This window comes from Notamacropus eugenii, chromosome 2, assembly GCF_028372415.1.
Source record: "Notamacropus eugenii isolate mMacEug1 chromosome 2, mMacEug1.pri_v2, whole genome shotgun sequence".
In the NCBI taxonomy this organism is placed as follows: Eukaryota; Metazoa; Chordata; class Mammalia; order Diprotodontia; family Macropodidae; genus Notamacropus; species Notamacropus eugenii.
Genome location: NC_092873.1, coordinates 328,986,329 through 329,011,168, shown reverse-complemented (window position 1 = coordinate 329,011,168; position 24,840 = coordinate 328,986,329). Strand labels below are relative to the sequence as shown.

At 38.9% G+C, this 24,840-nt stretch overlaps 2 protein-coding genes across 6 annotated transcripts in view; both read left to right on the top strand.

Moving 5' to 3' along the window:
• The window catches only part of CACNG4 (calcium voltage-gated channel auxiliary subunit gamma 4), a 116,567-nt gene extending 105,975 nt beyond the window's left edge, over positions 1-10,592 (top strand). For both annotated transcript variants that reach the window (XM_072645472.1, XM_072645473.1), the window contains 2 exons: positions 3,577-3,717; positions 7,229-10,592. In XM_072645472.1, the coding sequence (XP_072501573.1) occupies positions 3,577-3,717; positions 7,229-7,767 (680 nt within the window). In that variant the 3' untranslated portion in view covers positions 7,768-10,592. The remainder of the gene's footprint in view (positions 1-3,576; positions 3,718-7,228) is intronic.
• An 89-nt stretch (positions 10,593-10,681) lies between these two features.
• Positions 10,682-24,840, top strand: part of CACNG1 (calcium voltage-gated channel auxiliary subunit gamma 1) — a 41,630-nt gene continuing 27,471 nt past the window's right edge. For all 4 annotated transcript variants that reach the window (XM_072645475.1, XM_072645474.1, XM_072645477.1 and 1 more), the window contains exon 1: positions 10,682-14,742. The gene's annotated coding sequence lies outside the window, so the exon portion shown is untranslated. The remainder of the gene's footprint in view (positions 14,743-24,840) is intronic.

The following is a 24,840-nucleotide window of genomic DNA, read 5'->3' as shown; positions in this document are numbered from 1 at the left end:
AGGGACAGAGACATGGGAAAGGAGAGAGGGACAGAAGAGGAAAGAGAGACAGGGGCAAGAGGACTGTAGCAGAGAGCAGAGGCAGGTCATAACTCTGTTCAGCTCTCAGTCTAAAACAGTACTGCTAAAGGAATCAGGGCCTGACCTCTGATAGCTTGCCAGTCAGGGACTATACAGTAAGGAAAATAACGGGGATGCAGCCATCCCATCTGAAATTGCCACAGGGTGGTGGCATCTAAACTACTTTAGGACCTAGTCCCAGGTACAGTGTCATCCCACCCTAGGGTGGCAGTGAAAGACAAGGCCTAGATTTAAACACTCTATCCAAAAATGTGAGGGAAAAGCCTACTCCTGGTACAGTCCAAATGTAGGAACTAAGGCTAAAGATATGTCAGCGGAAGAAAAGTTTCAGAAGAACAAACTACTATGAGTAAAAGACTTCCAAAATAGAATCATAGAAGAAGAAATTAATTCCACAATAATTACAAGTAGAATCCCTCCCCCAAAAAAGTAGCTTGGCTAAAAGCTTTCCAAAAGAGCTAAAACAAGAGCTAAAAAATGGAAAATAATAAAAAAAAAATTTAAAAAACAATCAAATTCTGACAATCCTAAAGAAAAAGGAAAACTAGAATTTAGTAATTCAAAGAGAAATATGAAACTATGTATCTACTATGAAAAACAACTGACCCAGCAAATGAGATGCAAGGTCATTTCAAAAATCATTAGATTCCATGAAAATCATGACCAAACAATAAATCCAAGAGTTTAACACAGTGCCTGGCACACAGATTTTTCAGTCATGCCTGACTCTTCATGACTCCATTTGGGGTTTTCCTGGTAAAGATACTGGAGTGGTTTGCCATTTCCTTCTCTAGCTCATTTTGCAGATGAGGAAACTGAGACAAACAGGGTTAAGGGTCACATAGCTGCTAAGTATATGAGGCCAAATTTGAACTCAGGCCTTCCTGACTCCATGCCCAGTGCTCTATCCACTGTTCCACCTAGCTGCTTTATTTCTCAAATAAGACACTCCTGAATAGATTGACTCCCAACATTTCACTGGCCCCAGAAACTTCCTCATTCTAGAAGATCATTTCATCCCTGGAACTCACACTGCCAAAATTACATCTGCCCCTGGGCCCCCTGCCTCTCACTGGACACATCAATTACTCATGGTTAGGCCATGCCAATGTAATAAAAGTTATACTACCTAAATTAGTTTACAGATTTAGTACCATATGAATCAAATTACCAAGGGGTAAATTTATAGAACTAAAAAATAATAATCTGAAGGAAAAAAAGATAAAAACTCTCAAGGGAAATATTTTTTAAAGGAGGCGTGAAGAGGCCCTTGCTATATCAGCTTAAGCTATACTCTAAAAAAAGTAATTATCAAAACTATTTGGTACTGATTTTAAAAAATTGAAAAATTGATCATTAAAACAAATTAGGTGTACAAGACCCAAAAACAATTGAACATAATAGTGTCTAGATTTGATAAATATAAGGACGCCAACTACAATGATAAGGGCTCAACTTTTGACCAAAATCTATTGAGAAAACTGGAAAGAAGTGCAGCAGATATTAGATTTAGACCAACATCTCATACCACATGCCACAATAAGTTCTAAATGGAAACATGACGAATATAAAAGGTGTTATCAAACATTAGAGAAGGGAAGGAGATAACTTTCACAATTATGTTGAGGGAGAGAATTAACTAAAGGTATAGAGATTAACTAATAGGCATATTATCATAGAAAATAAAATGAATAATTTCAATTTCATAAAATTGAAAAACTTTTTCATAAGTGTAAATCTTATAGCCTAGGGAGCTGGGGGAGAGGAGAAATCTTCTCCCCCTAAGGGGACCCAACTTTGGGCTCATAAAACAAGGTTCATGTCCTAAAGGATCCTGACTCCAAAACTATGGGATCAAGCCCTTCTTTCACCCTCTGGCTTATTACATCTTTAATCAAGAAGTCCCCAAGGAAAATCTTTTAAAGCTCAGGCTTGGCTCATATCTAACTCAAAAATGATTTACTGGATCGCTTCTAAAAAAAAGAACTAGACACACAAAGTAGATTAGGTCTAAGATAGTTGTTCATTTCCTTCACCACAAAAGAATTGTTTAAAACACAAAAGACCCAAAGCACGTATAGATAAATACTTAAAACATGAAATAGTAACCCATGATACCTATTATATTCCTTTGGGAAGTTGATACTTAAAATATTGGAGTGTTCAGGGAGGACTTACACATCTGGTGTGAGGGCCTACTGAGCCTTCTTCAGGGCTTCTCCTCCACCTTAGGTGTCAATCTGTTACTCAACTCTCACCTGTGGCTCCAAGAAGCTGTAGCAGAGGCCACATGGCAGTAAGTCATCCTAGCAAATGGGCTAATCCAGGTTGAGAGTGACCAACAGTTGGCAAATTAGGGACATGTCTAACCCAATCATGTGTAGACTTGGCAGAATGGGAAGAGGAGAACAATTTGTTCCAAAGGCCATAAAAGTAATTGAAGCGGGAATTGTGGAATGCTTAGAGCTTGGGCAGACATTAAAGATGCCATTGCCAGGTGTGCTGAATTGTGTCTTGCCACTGAATTTCAATGACTCTGGAAGAGTAAGGCTGACCATTTTTTGCAACTCTGCCTCACTTAAATACAGTTCATGTGCAAGTCAAGACATCACTAGCACAATATCATTAGTCTTCTTCAAAATGAGGGGTAAACGACGGTAACAATTTACAATAAGATCTACTGTAGGATGATTGAACAGGTGTTTCACCTTCAATTCAGAGCTTCACCGTGACACTTACTTACGCCCCATATCTTCTGACCAGCCTTATAGGTAAAGCTCAGACTTTTCCTTCGAGTAGTCCTATTCTCCTTTTAGAAGACTGGGTGGTATGATGAGAGGAATATTAATCAATATCCCCTGACAAACAGATCAGACTAGTTCTTTTCCAAACCAAGTTGCTGCCCCTGTTTTCCACTTTTACTTCACTGGGAGGAGAATAGGTGAGCTATGATATCTATTTCTTCAACTTCAGAAAATTGGAATCACAACTAACCCCCTCCTTCTTTGTTGGAAAAATACATTGTGTCACTAATGAGTAATATAGTTTACTTGTATACTTAGCTAGTGCCTTCTTACAAGTCCTGAATAGATGACTGGAATAAAATTTAGGAAAAAACTGGAACCTTGAATAAGTAGAAGGGAAAATCAACCATCTTCTGCTTCACCTTCTTAGTTTTCCTGCCCAACACTGTTAATAACGTTACACATCTTTTCCAGTACAGAATGGATAATTATTCCTTGCATTTTTATACAATTTATTGATGACACATTTGAAATACGTCTTATTTTATCTCCTAGCACCAAAGGTAGGTATAATGACTTTCCTCCCCTACATTGGGGTCTTGGTGAGAAATTCTGACTCAAAGAACAGTCACTGGAGCCACAACGTAGCTATGGATAATCTCATCTTTACCCCAGATCTAGAAGAAAACTAGATAATTCATTGTCCCTTCTTTCTTCTGCTTCCTGACATCCCTCTCATCCTTTCTTGCAGGTATCGTTAGGGCTTCCAGTGTGTTCCCTATTCTCAGCACTGTCTTTCTTTTACTGGGAGGTCTCTGCATTGGTGCCGGGAGGATTTACAGCAGCAGGAATAACATCATCCTTAGCGCGGGGATCCTATTCGTTGCCGCAGGTAAATATATTCTCTCCATCTGTTCCTTTTCCCTGGTGGGAGAAAGTTGGGAAAGTGCAGGGACAGGCAGAGCCAACCTTGCACCTTTTGGTGTCTTCTCAGTTCACTTGGCTAAAACACCTTTCAGTATTGAACGCTTCCATAGCATTCCCCACCCCATTCTACCCTGCCCCACTCTAGCACAGATTCCCATGGAAACCTAACAGAAAAAAATTATAACAACACCGCTCAAACACATTCCCATCTATTACAAGTGTTAGTTCTAGCTTATCAGTTCTATCACCTTAGGGAAAATCCTTTCCTGTTCTTAGAATTCAGTTTTCTCCTCAATGAGGAATTCTATGAGTTCCAATGCCCCTTCCAGCACTAACATCCTAACATTCTGCATTTTAACATCCAGGTTCTCAATATATTTTTCTGGATTTATTACTCTCCTTCACACACGGAACTACTTGCTGTTCCCAGTATACAACATTCCATTTCTTATCTCAATGTTCCTTCTTTACCATTTCCTCTTAGAATCCCTAACTTCTGTCTAAGTACGGGTTCTATCTGTTCATTCTCCCCCTCACTGCTGGAAACCATTTGGCATATTTGTTTGACTTACTTATTTCTATACATATCTCCCCCCAATATAATATAAGTTCCTTTCTTTAGGCTAGAGTTGTCATCTTTGTATCTGCAGAACCTAACAGAATGTCTGGGACACATTTGGCACTTAAGAAATGTTTGTCAAATTAATAAATACCTTTTGAAGGCCCTTCTCACATTCTATGTTTCTATTATATCTCACTGAACTTCATAACTCTTCTATTCAAGACATAAAGGAAGTATTAATTAAATGCTTTTTAAAAAGACTCACTGGATGAATAAAATGACTCCTTATTCATCAAGGAATAAGGCCCTGGGAGCTGAAATGATTTACCAAGATCTCAAGGTTGGTTAGTGGCTGAGCCAGTACTATACCCATCTCCTGAATTCCGAATCCATGTCCCTTCCCCTAAACTACTCTATACTCAGAGATTCCTTCCATCCTATAATTTCAGTATTACATGTGAGTGGATCTTAGATGGTGGGTTGGAAGTAGGGTTGGGGTGGGGTGGAGGGGAAAAGAAAAATCAATGTTCAATTGTGTCCTTTTGGAAATTTTAATTCTTCTCCCTTTCTCATAAATGAATGGTAGCTTCTTAGGAGCACCATTCTTCCTCACCTTTCTTCCCCACATGTGCTCTTTTCCTTACCTTTCCTCTCTCTTCTTCCCCCCATCCCAATGACCCAAAGAACACATGGACAAGGGATCAAGGGTCAGGATTGAGGAATGTAGTCACCACTGAGTAATACAATCAGGGCTGGAGCTATATAATCTTTTGTAGAAAGAGAAAGTCTTTAGTTTGTGTACAGGAATGTGTGGTCAGTGACAACAATATGATTAGTATTAGGGAGTTTAATCAGGGAAAGAAATGTGGTCTGGGTTGATGAAGAGGGCAGTAACTACTCATGGTGTAGTAGAGAGACAGCAAGCCCCAGGGCCAGGAACTTATGGGTTCCAATCCTACTTCTGAAGTTCTCAAGCAAGTGAAACAAAAGTATCTAAGTCTCAGTTTCCTCATCTGTAAGATAGGGAGAATAATATTATATATACATATATTTTATATATGTAAATATACTAATATGTATATATACATATATTATTGGGGCAAAATAGCTAGTGAGGTTGCTAAGATCATATGAAATTTAAATGAAACATGAATGCTACCTTTATGGAGCTAGCAGTCTAATAAGGGATATCATACATATATAAATAATTAGAATTCAAAATAATCCATGATAAATGCACAAGAGGGGTTAAAGCAAAGTACTGTGCAAATCTAGAGGGGGAAAGAGCATTATTTACCAGAAAGATGCTGAAAGGTTTCATGGAGGAGTTGGACTTTAAATAGGTAGGGGTAAAAGGATGAGAGCAGTTAAAAGTCATGATGATGATGAATGAGATTGGGAAAGGACCATGAGTGTAGAGAGAGAAGAGGAGTGAGGACAGCACCTGAAAATGAGAACGCCCCCTGTAAGGAACGAAAAAATAATGTTGAGGATCCCAGGTTGGAGACATCTGAAAGACAGATCAATTAGAGAGGCAGATGGAGATCTTGGAAGTGAATGGTTAGTGTTTTTGTAGGAAACAGAGGTGAGGTTATCAGAGAAGGTTTCAACAGTGCCAATTGTTGCATGGAGGTCAAAAGGGATAAGGCTAGGGAAAACAGACACTGTATTTAGTGATGAGGTGACCTCTGAGAGAGCAGTGTACATAAAGGATCGGGATAAAAAAGTAGATTTAAAGGCATTCAGGAGAGAGTGGGTGATGCGGAAGTAAAGACATCAGGTATAGACAGCTTGAGTATCTAAAAGTAAAGTAGGAGGATTGCCAAATAGCAGTAATGATCCACCTGAAAATGCTGTAAGAATTTAGAGCTTGGGGCTTCTCCCAGCTCTAATGCTTAACCCAGGAGCAGATATAGAGGCATCAAATGAAAATGGGGCTCAGGTATAAACAGGTCAAGAGAATGGTGGGGGGTCATGAGTAAGAGATCCTAAAGTAGTAGCTAAAGAATTATTAAAATAACAGATCACAGCGGAATTTGGAGACAAGAAAAACCAGAGTGGGGAAAATGGATTAAGTGAAGGCAAGGGATGAACAGTTAGGATGAGAGCAAATGACAGAATGAGGATTAGGACAGGAGATTACCATTAGAGAATAGAATTTCCAAGCTCTTAAAGGTAGCAAAGTTCAAAGAGTTGATAAGGTCTAAGACATATAGCCCATCCTTCCACTTTTATCCAGGGTAAAATTTGAGGTATGCTAGTGTGGAATATGGGAACAAAACCAAGCAGGTTCGTGCATATGGCCAAGAAATATGGTGGTAGCCTTTGGTAGATATCTGGGTAATTAGAATGGAGAAATTTAACCTAAGAAGGAGGATTTATCTCCAGGTGGAACTAGACTAAAGAACTGCGTGGCTAGAGAGATGGGGACAATTCAGGAGGTTAATAAGGAAATGTCCTTGGAAAGTTGAAATATATGATGAACATTTAATCTAGAAAGAACTTTGCAAGTCATTGAGGACTCACTTTATAGGTAAAGAAACTGAGGCCCAAAGAGGAAGAGAGACTTACCTCCCCCCCCAACTCCAAGATCACAAATGGTGTTAGTAGCAGAGGAAGGACGATAATAAAGATATTCAACACTCTCAGTGTTTTAGCAAGCAAATATGCTATGTTGAATAAGGAGAAAAGAAGGAGAAGGAAGGAAGGGAACCACTAAAAGGCAAACTATGTCCATGTGGGAAATTTTGGAACATGCCAAAAAGGACAGGAAGTTGAAATCTAGACCTCCTCTGGCAAGTGTAGAACCTCTGTTGGCCTCATCCAAATGATCCCCTGCTCATCACTTCCTGATGATCCAGCGGTCTGGGTTCCAACATTTGCCATTCCTCTTCCTTTCTCCTTTCCCTTTCAGGTCTGAGTAACATCATCGGAATCATCGTTTATATCTCCAGCAATGCAGGAGATCCAAGTGATAAGAGAGATGAAGACAAAAAGAACCACTATAACTATGGTTGGTCTTTTTACTTTGGCGCTCTGTCTTTTATTGTGGCTGAGACCATAGGCGTCCTGGCTGTAAACATTTACATTGAGAAAAATAAAGAGTTAAGATTTAAGACCAAACGGGAGTTCCTTAAGACTTCTTCCTCTTCCCCTTATGCTAGAATGCCAAGTTACAGGTATAGAAGGAGGAGGTCCAGGTCTAGCTCCCAATCCACAGAAGCTTCTCCTTCCAGGGATGTCTCCCCTGTCAGCATGAAGATCTCAAGTTCCATCCCCATGGGGGAGATCTCCATGTACACCCTATCGAGGGAACCTCTGAAAGTGACTACAGCAGCAAGCTACAATCCAGAGCAAGAGGCTGGCTTCCTCCAGGTTCACAACTTCCTGCAGAAGGAGCTGAAGGAAGGATTTCATGTCAGCATGATTAATCGGCGTACCACGCCTGTGTGAGGAGAGTGTAGGATCTCCTTCCCCTTCAAAATAATTCTTATCTCCTTACTACAATGGATCTTTTGATCAAACAGGAAGATCCTTAAAAGAACAAACAGACCAAAAGAGAAAAAAAGAAAAAAGAAAAAAACTCAACATGAAACAAAAAAATTTTCCCTGATCTGCAAAACACATCAAGTGCTGGTTTTTACAAATAAGGACCTGGGGATAGTGGAATATGAAGAGCAATCAGAAGCTGAAGGCTGACTTTAAGCAAGAAGGTTGTTCAAATGCCTTAAGGTTTGGTCAGCCTCAGAAGAAGGCAAAAGTGCTTACCTGAGCCTTCTGGGGTAACTCAGTCTTATTGATGCTGGAACACAAAATTGAGCCATTATCTCCTTTTGAAAATATAACTTTACAGAAGAATGGGATTTCCATGAACCTGTGCTTAATAGCACCCACAACTACTGGATAGCCTTCACTTTACACAATGGAGGGCTATTGTGGAGATCACTGCTGCTCCTCAGAACAGTATTTCACTTGCTTTCTGTGATGGAGAAGAGGAAACCAAAGCTGCTCTCCCAATCTTCCCCCCTCTCTCTCGCTCTCCCCCCCCCTTGCTCTCTCTCTTCTCTCTCTCTTTCTCGTTTTCTCTCTCTTCCTCTCTCTCTCTCTCTCTCTCTCTCTCTCTCTCTCTCTCTCTCTCTCTCTCTCTCTCTCTCTCTCTCTCAAGTGGACTTGGGTTGAAAAATTCTGAGCAGAGGACAAAAGAACCAGCAGCAAGCTACTACTTCTAGAATGCCTGTTGCTGGGCACCAGCTCCTTTAGCAGAAGTTAGGGAAGATGGGAAGCTGGCCTGGAATTCCACGGGCACTGAGTGACTGAGTTTGGAGACCTAGACAAATTGAGGACAGCAACGGACTGGGCCACCAGGAAGGAAATAAGCAACTGGATGTTCGAATGGAAATATTCTAAGCAGCCTTCGCAAAGGTGGCTTCAGGCCTCAGTTTGGGAGGCATGGCTGTAGATGGAAAGAGCTATCCAGACAAAAGGTGAAAGAAAGAACATGGGGCAGGATCATGGATCCCACTCCTTTGCCTCTCTCTGCAGGCCAAGGCAGAGCTAATCTAAGTGGATGTCTCTGCAGTGCTTCTCTTTGGAGCTAGCCAGTGTTCAGCATAGAGAATGTTTGTCCAGATATGTGAACTTAGAGTTAATATATTAATGATGCTATGAGAAATACAGAGAACACAAACCTACTCAGTAGGTTTATTAAACATGTTTTATTACAGATACATGCCAGGGGAACAAGTTATGTCCATTCCTTTTTTGTAACCCCAGCACCTAGCACAGTGCCCAGTACGTAGTAGGCACTTAATAAATGCTTGTTGATCGGTTGGTTCTTTCCCTTTAAGAATTCATATCATTATAATCTATTTTGTTAAAATCTGAGAGGATTGAATGGAGGAAGTTTAGATAAATGGGCAGAAAGACTCATTGTTTCCGACTCTGAAAATAAAAAAAAACTGAATATTTTATTTTATTTTTTGGAATACAACCAAGGTGGGGGAACATATTCATACAATCTTTGCTTTTCCTAGTTCCTCTTTTTTTCCCCTGAAGGAAGAGGGAAAAGTAGAGTATGTCCAAGTTCAAAAGAAAGACATGAATCTTTCCCCCTTTTTATAGAAACATGCCTTTGTGCTTTCTAAAGCAAAAAGAAATTATTTCCTACTTTTTTGAGACAATACAACCTGATCTGCCATCTCTGGACACAGTAGATGTGCTTCAAAACATCCGTCAAATTCTTACCTCAGCTACTGGCTCCCAGCTCCCAGTGGCTAATGGCTCAGCTCCATGGGAGTAAGGAGGCACAGAATTTGGTCCATTTTGTCTCATTATGACATCACATTCACACTGTCCTCCTTTGCACCTGCTCGAGTAAGTCCCTTTCTAGGTGCAGTTCCTCCAACTGATTGTTCCCTGTGTTAGTAAGATAAACAGTAGATACTAGTTTCCCCTCTGTGTTTTACTGTAATCCTTTCCTTCCAAGCTGAAGTTGGCATTTGTATGATACTATCTCTGACTATTTGCTGCAACAAAAAAGAAAGGTAAGGGTTTTGTCTTGAAAAAACTTTTTTCAGCTGTTGGGCCAACTTCACCAACACCATCTTATCCAGGTCAGATCGGGATCCTCTCTGTCTGGAATCCAGCTCTGATCTGTAGACCCTCACCCTCTATCAATGTCCCCATGCTTCTGCTCTGAGGTCAGGAGAGCCAGGCTGCCCTGCAATTGTCCTAGATTGGTCATCTCCAAATTCTCTGCTTCGAAAGCAGCTAAGATATTTTAGAAGAAGCTTTACCCCCTTGCACAGGCCCAGGCAAAGAAAACATGCCTGGTTGATGGGGGATGAAGCGGTAGAATAAGAGATTGAGAAAGGAAAGGACAATAATAGACAGCTAAAGGAGCTCTGAGCCTTGGGCCCTCAGATGTCTTTACCTCTAGCCCCTCCTTTCCTACCCATCTCTAAGGCATGACCTGTCTCTTGCCACTGATCCCTTCCTTGCTGGATTTCAGTCTAGGCTCAGTAGGTGGCCCCCAGCAAGGGAGGAGAGCTGGTTCACTCTTCCTTGTTAGTCTGGGCTCCCCTGGGGGAGACAGAGTAGACAGTGGTGCTCTAACCCTCTTGGAGGGGGAGACTTGTTTTTCCTCATCCTTCCTTCTGACCCCCTTACAATTCATGTATGTTCTACCCATTTAGCACCATGTGAATCTTGTATCTACTATTGTTTCCCAGTTGTTGGTTTTGTCTTTTTAAAAATAATAATAAAAAACATTTTTCAAATGTTTTCTTTCTGGTGTGGAAACAAAAAAAAATCAAATCTCTGAGGTTGTTGGTAAAGTAATCCCATATAACTAGAAGGAGCCCTTACCTCTCTGGGGAAGATGGAGCAACTGGGATAGGAGAGGGAGAGGGAGAGGACTGGATTTATTCACTAAGGTGCACAGGTGAAGCAATGGATAAAGCCAAAAACTAGGAATCAGGACAGTCCTGAGAGCAAATCCAGCTGTGTGACTCTGCCTCAGTATTCTTATCTGTAAAGTGGGGATCGAGGGGGTGCAGTGAATGCAGTGCCAGGCTTGGAATCAGGAAGATCCATTTTCCTGACCTCAGACACTTCTTAGCATGTGACCCAGGGCCAGCCACTTAACCTAGTTTGCCTTAGTTTCTCATCTGTAAAATGAGCTGAAGGAAATGGCAAACCACTCCAACATCTTTACCAAGGAAACCCTAAAGAGGATCGTAACAAAAACAACAAAATGGGAATTGTGACAGCACTCACCTTCCAGGGTTGTTGCAAGGATAAAATGAGATATTTCTAAAGTGCTTAGCACTTTAGTAACTTAAATGCTTGTTTAAAAATATTTAAATATATTTAAAAATATTCTTAACCTCTCTCAGCCTCATTTTTCCTCATTTGTAAAATGGGGATAATAATAGCCCCCAGATCAAAAGATTATTGTGAACATCAAACAAGACAGTACATATAAAGTAGCTTGCAAACCTAAACGTGCTCTGTAAATGCTAGCTATAGCGAATACTCAGTTAAGTACTTGTTTATTAAGTCCCAATGTGCTAGGTAGGGCGACAGGAACCAAGAATGCAAAGGCTAGAGCAAAACATTCCTTGTTCTGGAGGAACTAATATTCGACCAGAGGCAAGCTACAGATGTACAGGTAAATAAATACAAAATCTATTCCAAGCAAATTCAAAGGACTAAGGGGCAGGGAAGGTCCATTATGTGACTGGTGGATCAAGAAAGGGCTCCGGTAGGAGGCTGCACTTGCAGTAACCCTTTCTTGTTGGAGGCTGGGGATTTTAAGAGACACTAGAAGTGATATCAAAGAGACTAGAAAGTGCAGCCAGTGGAAGGTCTGGTCTGTTCGTGTCATAGATTATGTTCAGGGATGTACAGTAGATCTGGCTGGGAAGGCAGACCAGAACTAGATTTATACAGATCAATGCTAAAGGAAAGGGGCAGTTAGATAGTGCAGTGGACAGAATTCCAGACCCAGAGTCAGGAAAACTCATCTTCCTGAGTTCAAATATGACCTCAGATACCTCCTACCTATGTGACTCTGGGCAACTCACTTAACCCTGCTTGCCTCAGTTTCCTCACCTGTAAAATGAGCTGGAGAAGGAAATGGCAAGCCACTATTTTATCTCTGCTAAGAAAACCCCAAATGGGGTCATGAAGAGCCAGACGTGATTGAAAAGACACTTAAAATGCTAAAGGGATATAGGAAATATTACCAACGTTTGCCCAAGTGACTCAGAGTAGAGTTGCATTTTTTTAAACCACTATCAAATACAGTTGAACCCCCTTGGTCAGTGGTATAATCTCACAGAGGTACCTTTAAAAAAACTGCTTTGGGGAATATAAGATCAAGATGGTAGCTCAAAGCCAGAGATTTTCAAGATTGTCAGACAGATAAAGAGATTCCATCTTAAAGATCATGAATTCAGTTTTATTCTCAAGACGTACAATCGTCTCTGAATTTTTTGTATGTTTGCTGATAACTTAATTGTCTTCCTTTGAGAACTTCTTTTTCCTATCCTTTGACTATTTACTTGTTGAGGAATGACTGTTCTTATACATTTGAGTCAGTTGTCTACATATCAGACTTTTATCAATGAAATCCAATTTGCTAAGGCGGTAACTTTGGGGATAAAAGTTTTCTTCTTCATGTGAAGCTCCACAGCCTATTGTCAAATGACAGAATGATCATAGCTAGCATTTCTATAACATGTCAAGGTTTCCAAAACACTTTACACATATTACCTCATTGGATCTTCACAACAACCCTATGAAGTAGATGCAATTGTTATATCCACTTTACCGATGAGAAAACTGGGGTTGAGATAGGTTAAGTGACTTGCCCAGGGCTATACAGCTAGCTAAATGTCTGACACAGGATTCAATTCAGACTATCTGGACTGGGAAGTCCAGCACTATATCCAGGGTACCACCTCGCTGTTACATCTAGTCACTTAGGGGAATGTATGAGTGAGACTAGGGGCCCTCTAGTGTCAAATACAAGTAACCACAGCTTCTACAAAACATCTCCTATCATAGCAAAGTATTGGCCTCAGTGTTCCAGAGCTGGCAGCTCCAAGGTTCCCTTTGGCTAAAATAGCTACTTTGTCCATGGCCCATAGCTTGTAGATTCCAGTCTTATGGGTTGTTATGATGTCTAGAATGGAATCATGGGATCGTTGGTCTAGGGCTGGAAGGGACTTCAGACACCAACCAGTCCAATTCTTATTTTATAAATGAAGAAACTGAAATCCAAGGAGTTGAAGTAACTTGGCTACACGAGTTGTGGATTAATCACTTCAGTTGTGTCCATCTCTTTGTAACTCCATTTGGGGTTTTCTGGGCAAAGACACTGGAGTGGTTTTCCATTTCCTTCTCCAGCTCATTTTACAGATGAGAAAACTGAGGCAAATAGGGTTAAGTGACTTGCCTAGCAAGTGTCTGAGGCCAAATTTGAACTCAGGAAGATGAGTTTTCCTGGCTCCAGGTCTGACACTAGTAAACCTCAAAGGAAGGACTTGAACTCAAGCACCCTGATTCCACAGCCAGTGCTTTCTCCACTAGAACATATTGCTTCCTTAACAGTAGATTATATATATGCTGCAAAGTTATCAGATAGTGACTAAATCATTGCTTTTCTAGCCTTATCTCAGCCTAAGTATGGAGGAAAAATGAGAGAGACAGAGACAGAGACAGAGACAGAGACAGAGAGAGAGAAGAGCCTAATTTCCTCCTTCCTCAGTCTTGTTCCATATATGCAATAAACTAACAAGCTCAGGTTAATGGCCATTTAGTTTCTGTAAATAACAGGTTAAATAGTATAGAAATGAAAGTAAGCCAACTTCTTTAGTTAATGACCATGAAAGGACAAAGTCTGTGTTTCTGTCTCCCATGTTTCGGGGAGTAAATGATTAACTGACAAAAAATGTCTTTACCTATTGGGGGGCCAGAGTGAGAAAAAGAAACATTGCATGAAGCTAGTCACTGCTTTTCACCAGCCCTAGCGTCTACTGATCAGTGTCATCTCTAAGTTTGAACTTAGTCACTAGCTCACTCCATTCACCTCGAGATAATCAACCCTCTAAGACCTTTCTCCTTGGTGCTCCTTGCCCTTGCATCCTGCCCAACTGGAAAGTATCCATTTGCTCTGTCTGTTCCCTCAAGACTCCATCACATGCCACCATGCAGCATGGAGTTCAGCCCACTAGAACAACTTCCCAGGCCTCTCTCGCTTATTCCCTAAAGTATCTACTGCTACTAGATTAGTGGCTACAAAAGTCCAGTTGTATTTGCTTTTCTTATAGTGAATGGAGCCACTGGTAAACCAAGCAAAATGGTGTATTTCAGGAAACAGGAACACAGATGAGGGTTCCACTGACTCAGTAGAGAAGTTAGGCTTCTGAAGCTTGAAATGGAGCTCACAGTCTCTGGCATAGTCTCCACCTGATTGTGAAGGAACCCAGGCTAGAGTGATTTTGAATGAACCATTTCCATTCAACAATAGAAGTCTCCCATGTCCTACTTATCTTATTAGATAGACCATCTTGCGTCACTCAACTCACAATAGGCAACTCTTGACAAAAGGTCCCTTTATATGACCCTGTGTCCTTTGTTCAGTAGCAGCTAGGATCCAGTAAGAGTCATGCAACTGCTTTTCAAAAGCAATATAATGAATGGGTGTTCTGGGGAACTGGGAGCTCTGGATGCTGAACAATGGCTTATTCTGGACACCCCTTCGTGTCTGTCAAAGGTTCTACTGAGCTTGGTCTTTATGGACACAGAGGTCCAAGAAATATGGCCTGGAAAGGTCATTAAGGACCCAAGGAGGGAGACTGCTGGACAGAGTACTGTACATCTTCCAGGGTTATAGTCTCTTCTGGGCCTCAGGATATGCAGGTAGGGAATATTTATTCTCTAAAATCTGAAAAGTACAATGAGTCTGTGGACTTTCTTTTTTATATTATAGGAAAGTGAATATTAATAGGTTATTCTAGACTGTGTTTAGAATCCTTTAGGTTTCCTCCACCCACTGTCTTCCTCAAAACAATTAAGAAGTTGGACCCTGAATTTGCTTAGGGTTGATTTCCCACTCCTTCTCTTAAATCTTCATCACCTGATCTAGGCCCTCTGCCACTCTGACCTTGGGATGTGGCCTGGTCAACATTATGCCATCAACATAATGGTGTGAAACAGGCAACACAAAGCTACTTACAGCTCATAAAATTCCCAAGTGCCATAGGAACGAGATGAAAATGTAATTGGGAAATATTTAACAAAATAAATAAAAATGCAATAAAATGAAGATAATGCTAATAGCTGGTTTTCTAAGTCAACATATGCCAACAAGGATTCTTATTATGGCTTAGTGGTCCCCAGTTTCTATTTCTGTTTGACACCATTACTGTACACCAGTGCCTTCAGGAGAAAGACCTTTTTCCAATCTCTTCCCATTATAATGTGCTACTATGAAGGAGAGTTCACATAGCCTAAAGAAGGACATTGAAGATATGCTGGACTCCTTTCCAGGTGAAAACAAACTGCTTTTCATTTGTCTCAGCCTCAGTAACAGAGAACAATACACACTGCTGAAGTCAAATAACCTCAGACAATTCACTCTGGGCCTGGGCAGCTTTGTCTATGATATTGACAAGGTCAGAAACAGCTATAGTGATGGAAACAATGAATTCTGAAGTCCACTGTAAGCTGCCAGGGACCATTTGCCTTCCTGACTGGTTGCACAGTGTTACTGTAAGGGGAGCTGGTATAATAATATACCAGCTTCCTTTATCTCTGTCACTAGAGAGGAAATATCTTTCCCGTCCCTGGGGACTCAATATTGTTTGGTATTAACTCCATAGGATGGTTCAGGCAAGTCCAAAGACTTCCATTTGGCCCTACCCAAAATAACCCACATAGAGTTTGCTGAAAGGGCCCACCCATACATCTTCCCTCCATAGTCTACTTTCTGTAACATCCCCTGAAGGATACAAATAGGGCAGGGGCTTTACAAAATGCCTTAGGCTTGGGTCAGACTGAAGAAACCCTTATGCCCTAGTACTGAATTTCCATGTACAATTTTACTAGCACCTCCTGGACTGGCCATCAATTGCTTTCTTATCAACTTCATGTTTCAAGAGTCATACCCAAAGCTCCCTCCAGAAAAGAGTGCCATCATCATATGACCATCTAGCAGGTCCTTGAGCTTTATAACTCTTCCTCCTCCCACCTCCATTCCCAGGACACTCATTCATACTGACAGCAATACTTACCCAAGCCATAGCTATCCATAAGATCTGTTCAATGTTCACCAGTTCATCAACCTACACCCAGGTAATTGTATGGTAGGTGAGATCCATTGCTGAATTCTAAAGTCTTTTCTGTCCAGAAGTTGGAATCTAACTCACTCCAAGCCAGGCTTATCATAGTGTGTGGCAAACCATGAGTCAGAACCACTTACATTCAATCTATCAAACTTATTTCCTTTAGGAACCTCACTTCCTCCCTTACACATCCCCATCATAGACTTTGTTGCAATGGGAATTTATATTTATGGCTTAGATGCAAATGATTCCCCATCTCATTCACCTAAAAATGGACAAATGGAGTCCTTATCTGGACACTCTAATTGATTTAGCTGACAGTGGCAATAAATCCGCAGAGATCCCTAAGCCTATGAAAGTCAACTACAAAGTCTCAACATTGGTTCCATTAGATCATGGCCTCAGTGGCCACTGTTCCAATAATTCTTCAGGTTTCTGTTTGACCATCTCATAAAACATGCTTAGTACCCTGGTCATGAACTCCCACCTCCTGCTCTTTCAGTGCAGGAAATCACCCTTCTTCCTGAAATGGTAATAAAATAAATCTGAGGCCTTTTTTTTAAACCACTGGTGGAAGTTCCTAAATCTCCTTATTTCCAATCTCATTCTCTAGTGGGAGATGGCTCCAATCTTGAAGACCTTTCTGTGGGTTCCTAGCTTTCTAGCTGTGGCATCCTCGGCAGAACAGCTCCTCATACTTGGGTGGCCCTAGTTAGCTTCCACTCTTCTTTCAATTACACAGTGATTAAGTACTCAGATCTCTACCTCTAGTTGCTAAATGTCAAAGGGGCCAGTTCTCTTTCCATCATCTCATGTTGGCAATGTAACTTCTGCAGGATAGTCAGCAACACCCAGAGAACACTGGACTTGGTGTTTTCTTTCCTCTTTCTGGAAGCTTCTTCTAACACCCACAGAACTAATCACTCCACCTGAGGAGGATCCTGTTCCTTGTTCTATTGAAAAGATTCCCCCTACACAATCAGAAAAGCTATTACCACCAAGTAACATCCTACATATCTTCATCACCCTTCTCCCAACTCAACCATGAGATGAGTCACTCTCATCTCCTCTCATCTCAATTACTCATTATTCTCAATTACTGATTATTCCAAATATTAAGGGCAGGTCTATTAATTAGGTCAGATGAAATGGAACATGGGAAGGTCATTGAACAGTTAACAAAAAGAGGTTTACTTATCCCTAATATAGCAAGGATAGGCAACAAGGATAAGGTAGCACTTAGCTTCTATAAATGCAGTCCCCTCCGTTCCCCAGTCTCCATATGGAAACACTTCTGTTCAAGGGGGCAGGGTGTGGTGACTCACCACCTGGTCTTTTGGCACCCACTGAGTCTGAAGGGCAGAACTGAGGAAGAGTAAAGTGAGTATAAGCAGGAGAGCAATTTATATAATAACAGCATTTTAAAGAAAAACAACTCTGAAAGTCTCAACTCTGGTCAATGTAATAAACAATCACAATTCCAGGAGACTGATGATGAAATACACTAACATCTTACTGACAAACACATGATGGGCTTAAGATAAATAATACATTCATTTTTGATGGTGGACATCGTGGAAAGTTCTTCTGCTTAACTATATTTGTTACAAGGGCTTTGTTTTTTCATCATTTCTTGCAGCACAATAATTTTCTACTAATTAGTATACTACAATTTGTTCAGTCATTTCTCCAGTTGATGGTCAAAATCTGTTTCTAGTTCTTTACTATTAAAAAGTGCTTCTAAGTCTTTTTGTACATAAAATGCTGCTCCTTTCCCTCTGTCTTTTATCCCTTTGGCATATAAACCTAATAGTCATATCACTGGGTCAAAAGCTCTGTAGTTTAGTAATTTGGGGACATAGTTCCAAATAGCTTTTCAGAATGGTCAAAATACTTCACAACTCCACCAAGGATGCATTAGTGTGTCTGTCCTCCCCCAGCCTCTACAACTATGGTCATTTTCCTTTTAGTCATCTTTGTCTATATGATAGATGCAAGGTGAAACTGCAGAATTGTTTTAATTTGTACTTTTCTTATTATTCGTGACTTGGAGAATTTTGTCAATATGATTGTTGATAGCTTACCTCTCTTCTTTTCAGAACTTCCTTTTCATTTCCTTTGACTTTATTGGGGAATAAATGTTTATATATATATGTGTCAATTATTAGAAAACCTATCAGCATAATTGACCATATCAGCAAGAAAATTAACAGAAATCATACGATTATCTCAATAGACGCAGAAAAACCTTTTGACAAAATACAACTCTCATTCCTATTAAAAACACTAGAAAGCATAGGAATAAATGGAGTCTTCCTTAAAATGATAAGTAGCACCTACCTAAAACCATCAGCAAGCATTATATACAATGGGGATAAGCTCAAAGCATTTCCAATAAGATCAGGGGTGAAACAGGGATGCCCATTATCATCACTGTTATTCAGTATTGTACTAGAAATGTTAGCTTTAGCAATAAGGGAAGAAAAAGAAATTAAAGGAATTAGAATAGGCAAAGAAGAAACAAAGCTATCATTCTTTGTAGATGATATAATGGTATACTTAGAGAATCCTAGAGAATCAAGTAAAAAACTGCTAGAAATAATAACTTTAGCAAAGTTGCAAGATATAAAATAAACCCACACAAATCATCAGCATTTCTATGTATCACTAACGAAGTCCAACAGCAAGAAATAGAAAGAGAAATTCTATTTGAAGTTACTGTAGACATTACAGGATATTTGGGAGTCTACCTGCTAAGACAAATCCAGGAACTATATGAACACAATTACAAACGACTTTTCACACACATAAAATTAGATCTAAATAATTGGAAAAACATCAGTTGCTCATGAGTAGGCTGAACTAATATAATAAAAATGACAGTTCTACCTAAATTAATTTACTTATTCAGTGTAACACCAATCAAACTACCAAAAGTTTATTTTAAAGAGCTAGAAAAAATAATAACAGAATTCCTCTGGAAGAACAAAAAGTCCAGAATATTAAAAGAATTAAAGAAAAGAAATGCATGGGAAGGTAATCTAGCCCTACCGGATCTTCAGCAGTATTTTAAGCAGCAATCATCAAAACCACTTGGTACTGGCTAAGAAATAGAGTGGTGGATCAGTGGAATATACCAGGTACACAAGACACAGTCATCAATGACTATAGTTATTTACTGTTTCATAAACCCAAAGACTTCAGTTTCTGGGATGAGAACTCGCTATCTGACAAAAAATGCTGGGAAATCTGGAAAATAATATGGCAAAAACTCGGCATAGACCAATATCTTACACATTATACTAAGATAAAGTCAAAAGAGTACACAATTTAGATTAAAAAGCTGATACTATAAGCAAACTGGGAGAGCAAGAAATGGTTTACCTGTCAAATTTATGACAAATGAGATAGAGAACAATATGAAATGCAAAATGGATGATTTTGGTTACATAAAATTGAAAAGTTTTTTCGCAAAGGTCATGCAACAAAGATTAGAAGCAGAAAAATGGGAAACAATTTTTGCAACCAGTGTCTTAGGCCTTTTTCCTAAAATATATAGAGAACTGAGTCAAATTTAAAAGAATACAAGTCATTTCCCAATTGATAAAGTCAAAAGATATAAACAGGTAATTTTCAGAGGAAGAAGTTAAAGCTATCTATAGCCATATGAAAAAATGCTCTAAATCACACTACTGATGGGAGAAATGCAAATCAAAACAACTCTGAGGTACCGTATCATATCAAATTGGCTGACATGACAAAATAGGAAAATGACAAATGTTGGAGAAGATGTGGGAAAATTGGAACACTAATGCATTATTGGTGAAGTTGTGAATTGATCCAACCATTATGGAGAGCAGTTTGGAACTCTGCACAAAGGAATATGAAACTGTGCATACTCTTTGACTCAGCAATACCACTTCTAGGTCTATATCCCAAAGAGATCATGAAAACAGGAAAAGGACCCACATGGACAAAAATATATATAGCAGCTCTTTTTGTGGAGGCCAAGAATTGGAAATTGAGGGGATGCCCAATATCAGCAAGGACCCCAGCATACACAGGAGGGCCTGATGTACAGGTTCTTAGATCTGCTTTTCTAAAAGGAAAGCAACTTTTGAGGAGTCAACAATCAGCTTTAATTACATTCACCAACAGAGAAAATAAAAGCAGAAAAATAAAGACCCACAGACAGGGCTTCACTTCATCTGACCATAAGCAATACATACATCAGATATCAAAAGACAGATCCAACTGTCTGACCATTACATACATACCTCATTACCAGAGACAAAACCACCAACATCTGGGTTTTCAAAGCTGGGGGTAGAAGGGCCACAGGTACACAGAGTCTCATCTGGCACATGAGTCTTCTTCCAAAGAAGCCCCCAAAGCAAAACCTCACCTCAGAGTATATATACGCTTTTCAGAGCCAGAGAAAATGACTCTCCTGACCCAGTGCCTCATTAGCAATTAACAAAAGGCATGGGCCTTACTGCAAAACAAACCTCCCCTAATCTGAGGCCTATTAATGGGAAGATCTTTCATTAACATAAATCTCATTAACATTACATGCTCATCAATTGGGGAATGGTTGAACAAGTTATGGTATATGAATGTAATGATATATGAATACTATTGTTCCATAAGAAATGATAAGCAGGCAGACTTCAGAAAACCTGGAGAGACTTATATTGAACTGATACTTAGTGAAGTGAGCAGAACCAGGAGAATATTGTACACAGTAACAGCCACATTGTCTGATGACTTAACTTTGATAGACTTATCTTTTCTTAGCAATGCAAGGATCTAAGACAACTCTGAATGACTCATGATGGAAAATGCTATCCACATCCAGGAAAAAGAACTGTGGAGTCCAAATGCAGATCAAGGCATACTATTTGCTCTCTTTCTTTTTTTTATTTGTTTCTTCTTTCTCGTGATTTTTCCCAGTGGTTCTAATTCTTCTTTACAACGTGACTAATGGGAAAATATGCTTAATATGAATGTATAGTAGAGCCTATATGAGATTGCACATCATCTTGGGGTGCAGGGAGGGAAAGAATAAGGAGAAAATTTGGAACTCAAAATCTTATGGAATTGAATGTTGGAAGTGAATGTTGAAAACTAAAAACAGATAAAAAAAGAAAAGAAAAATATATTTGAGTCCATTACCTATATATCTTAGATATGAGACTTTTATCAGTGAAGTTGACTTTCCTTTCTAAAACTTCACTTCTTCCAATAATCAACTTTTCTATTTGTTTAACCAACACTAAATAGTTTTGATGATTATTATTTTAAAGAATAGTTTGGGATCCAGTACTACTAGGCTCCTTTTCACCTCACTTTGTTTCCTTATTTCCCCAGAGATTCTTGACCTTTAATTCTTACAAGAAAATTTGGTTATTATTGTTTTCAGTCTCACAAAATAGTCCCTTGGCAATTTAATTGGTATAGTATTAAATCTGTAAATGAAATAAAATCTGTAAAAGATAGCATTGTCATTTTTATTGTATTGGCACGGCATAACCATGAACAATTACTATTTCTCCGGATACCTTTCTTCCTTTATTTCTCTAAAGAGTGTTTTATACTTTAATTCATATAACTTCTGTTGTGTCTTGACAGGAGGACTCCCAGAATTTTATATATACTTTAGTGAATGATAATTTTTTTGTTCCTCTTTCTCTTTTAAGACAATATTTTCTTGCTTCAGTTATTGTTTGCTTGGCCTACCGTAGCTTGTCTTCCCTGCACCTTCAAGCTCGACCCATGTTATCATTTTTCACTCCTTTTCCCAGTTTTAAAGTTTTACTTATTGATTACTTTTTTCTTCTTTTTATTTAGTTATCTAATTTTCCCCTCACTTTTTCTCTCTCAGTTAAGCAGCTAATTAAAATCCACCCCTTCTCTTCTTCCCACTGACTTCTGTTAGTTTTTTTAAAATTTTCTATACTTTTTTTCTTAAAAAAAGCATTTTTTTAGCTTGTTCTATTCTGAACTTTTGTTCTTTCATTCACGGTCTTTATATGTACAGATTCCTTCTCTAGTCTCTTTAATTCTTTGTCATTAGGGAAGCAACATCCTGCTATGATTTGATGTTCTCTTGGGAATCTACAGGGTCCTCTGTGCATTCAGGTTCAATTTTCTTTCTCTAAATATTATTTAGAGATGTTCACAATCATTTAGATATATCAGTAGCCATTTTCCTCCTGTTTTAATATCTTTCCTGTTTATCTATCTGCTTGTATTCTAGATTTTTAACTCATTTTTCTTCCTCCTGAGATATTTGGTGAATTTAGTATTTTTTCCCCCGATTTTCCCCTGTCACTCATCTTATGACTCCTTCCCCTTTGATTATATACCTCAGAGGTGGAATTCAAAACTATCTCAGCCTTCTCCAAGGTTAGGGAAATCACTTTTAACTTGCCTGAGTCACTACCCTAAGAGTCTTTCAGGGAAATAAGAACTAGATGCCAGTTCCCCTCCTTCAGGCCTGGTACAGCCTCATAAGCAGGCATGTTTGTGCCCTCTATTCTTTACTTCTCTGGTTGAACATTGTCCTATGTACCCCCTGTCCCATACACAATATGCAGTAGCCCCACGCCAAGCATATCCTATACCTCACCCCCACAAGTGGAAGAGCAGAGTTGAGGTCTCCTGCTTGTTACCACAAGTGAGGGCAGGGGCAGAGTGTGCCTGGAGGGACTGAAGCAGCATCAAGATTATCAAGGATTACAAAGCACAAGCTAGTTGGATCAGACTGTTTATTCTGCCAAAGTGTTGAGGTAGAAGAGGAGAATGGATTCTGACTAAGCAAGTGAGAGATTAACATTCTCTGTTATTAATTCATAAAGCTGTTACTTTGTTAGACTTCTTAGTGTCTTATCTTGAAAAGAAAGCTGTTTTTGCTTTTTCTCTGGCACACAATTCCAATTTTGGCAAGTTTTTAAGAGTTAGCAAGGAATAGAGAGACTGTCTAGTCTTCCATCTTGTTGGACATATGACAGAGAAGTCCTTCTGTAGTTAATTTGAATGGAATATTTTTTCTTTCTCTTTCTGTTGGTTTTTTAAAGTAACATGGAAAGTGGCTGATATTTTTAATAATATTTTTCTAATTATATGTAAAGATCATTTTTAACATTCATTTTTGCAAAATTTTGAGTTCCAAATTTTTCTTCCTCCCTCGCTCACCTCCTCTCTTCCTAAAATGGGAAGCAATTTGATCTAAGTTACATATGTGCAATCATGTAGAGCATATTTCCATATCAATTATAGTTGTTAAAGAAGAAACAGACCTAAGAGGGAAAACCACACAAAAAAGAAAATGATATGATTCAATCTGCATTCAGAGTCCATCAGTTATTTCTCTGGATATGGATAGCATTTTTCCATCATGAGTCCTTTGTAGTTGTCTTGGGTCATTGTGTTGCTGAGAAGAGCCGTCATTCATAGCTGATCATCCCACAATGTTGCTGTTATTGTGTACAATGTTCTCCAGGTTCTGCTCATTTCACTTTACATTAGTTCATATATGTATTTCCAGGTGTTTCTGAAATCTGCCTGTTCATAATTTCTTTTTAAACAATAGTCTTATATTACATTTATATACTACAGCTTGTGCAAGAGATGCCCATCAATTGGAGAATAGATGCATAATTCACCTACAAAAGAGATATTTGTTTCATGTTTGCCTCTTAGTCCCTCCATTTCTTTCTCTTGTTATTGCTATCACTAACATTTCTAGAACTATAGCAAATTAATAATGGAGATAAAGTATATCTTTGTCTTACCTCGATCATTAAGAAAGTCATTAGCAATTCTCTATCATAAATCACACTAGTGTTCAGCTTTAGGGAGGTATTATTTACCATATTGAGGAAAGGTCCATTTATTCCTAATTTTTTAAGGTTAGCATAATGAAGTTTTATGTTCTCGAAAGTTTTTTCCTAAATTTATTGATAAGATCATGTGACTTTTTTCAAATTTTATTATTTTTTTATTAACAAGTATTTATTTTCTTTATCTCCAACTTCTGCCCCTCATTGGTCAAAAAAAAGGAATAAAAAACTAAAACCTTTGTGATAAACAAGCATAGTCAAACAATACAAATGCCCACATTGGTCATGTCAAAAAATGTATGTTTCTTCCATTTCATTCACATACTATAATTTGTTTAGCCATTATCCAATAAGTGTTCATTTCCTTAGTCTCCAGTTTATTACTGCAAAAAAAAACCCCTGTTATACATATTTTTGTACCTATGGGCCCTTTTCTGCTTTCTTTGATCACACTGGGGTATATTAGTGGTATTACTGGATAAAAAGGTATTCACGCTTTAGTGCCTTTTTAGTACATAAATTGGTTTCCAGAATAATTAGAGCAATTTATAACTCCACGAATAATGCATTAGTGTGTTTTGTTTTCCACACCCCCTCCAATATTTGTCATTTCTGAATCTATTGACATGTTCTAATTTTTTGTCATTAAAATGGTCTGTTATGTTTTTAGTTTTATTAATATTTAATCAATTTTGCCTTTCTGGTATAAACCTAACCTGATCATGGTGTATAATCACTCTTAGTATAATTTACCTTCTAATATTTTATTCCATATTTTTATATCAATATTCATTAGAGAAATGGTCTATAGTTTTCTTTCTCTGCTTTAC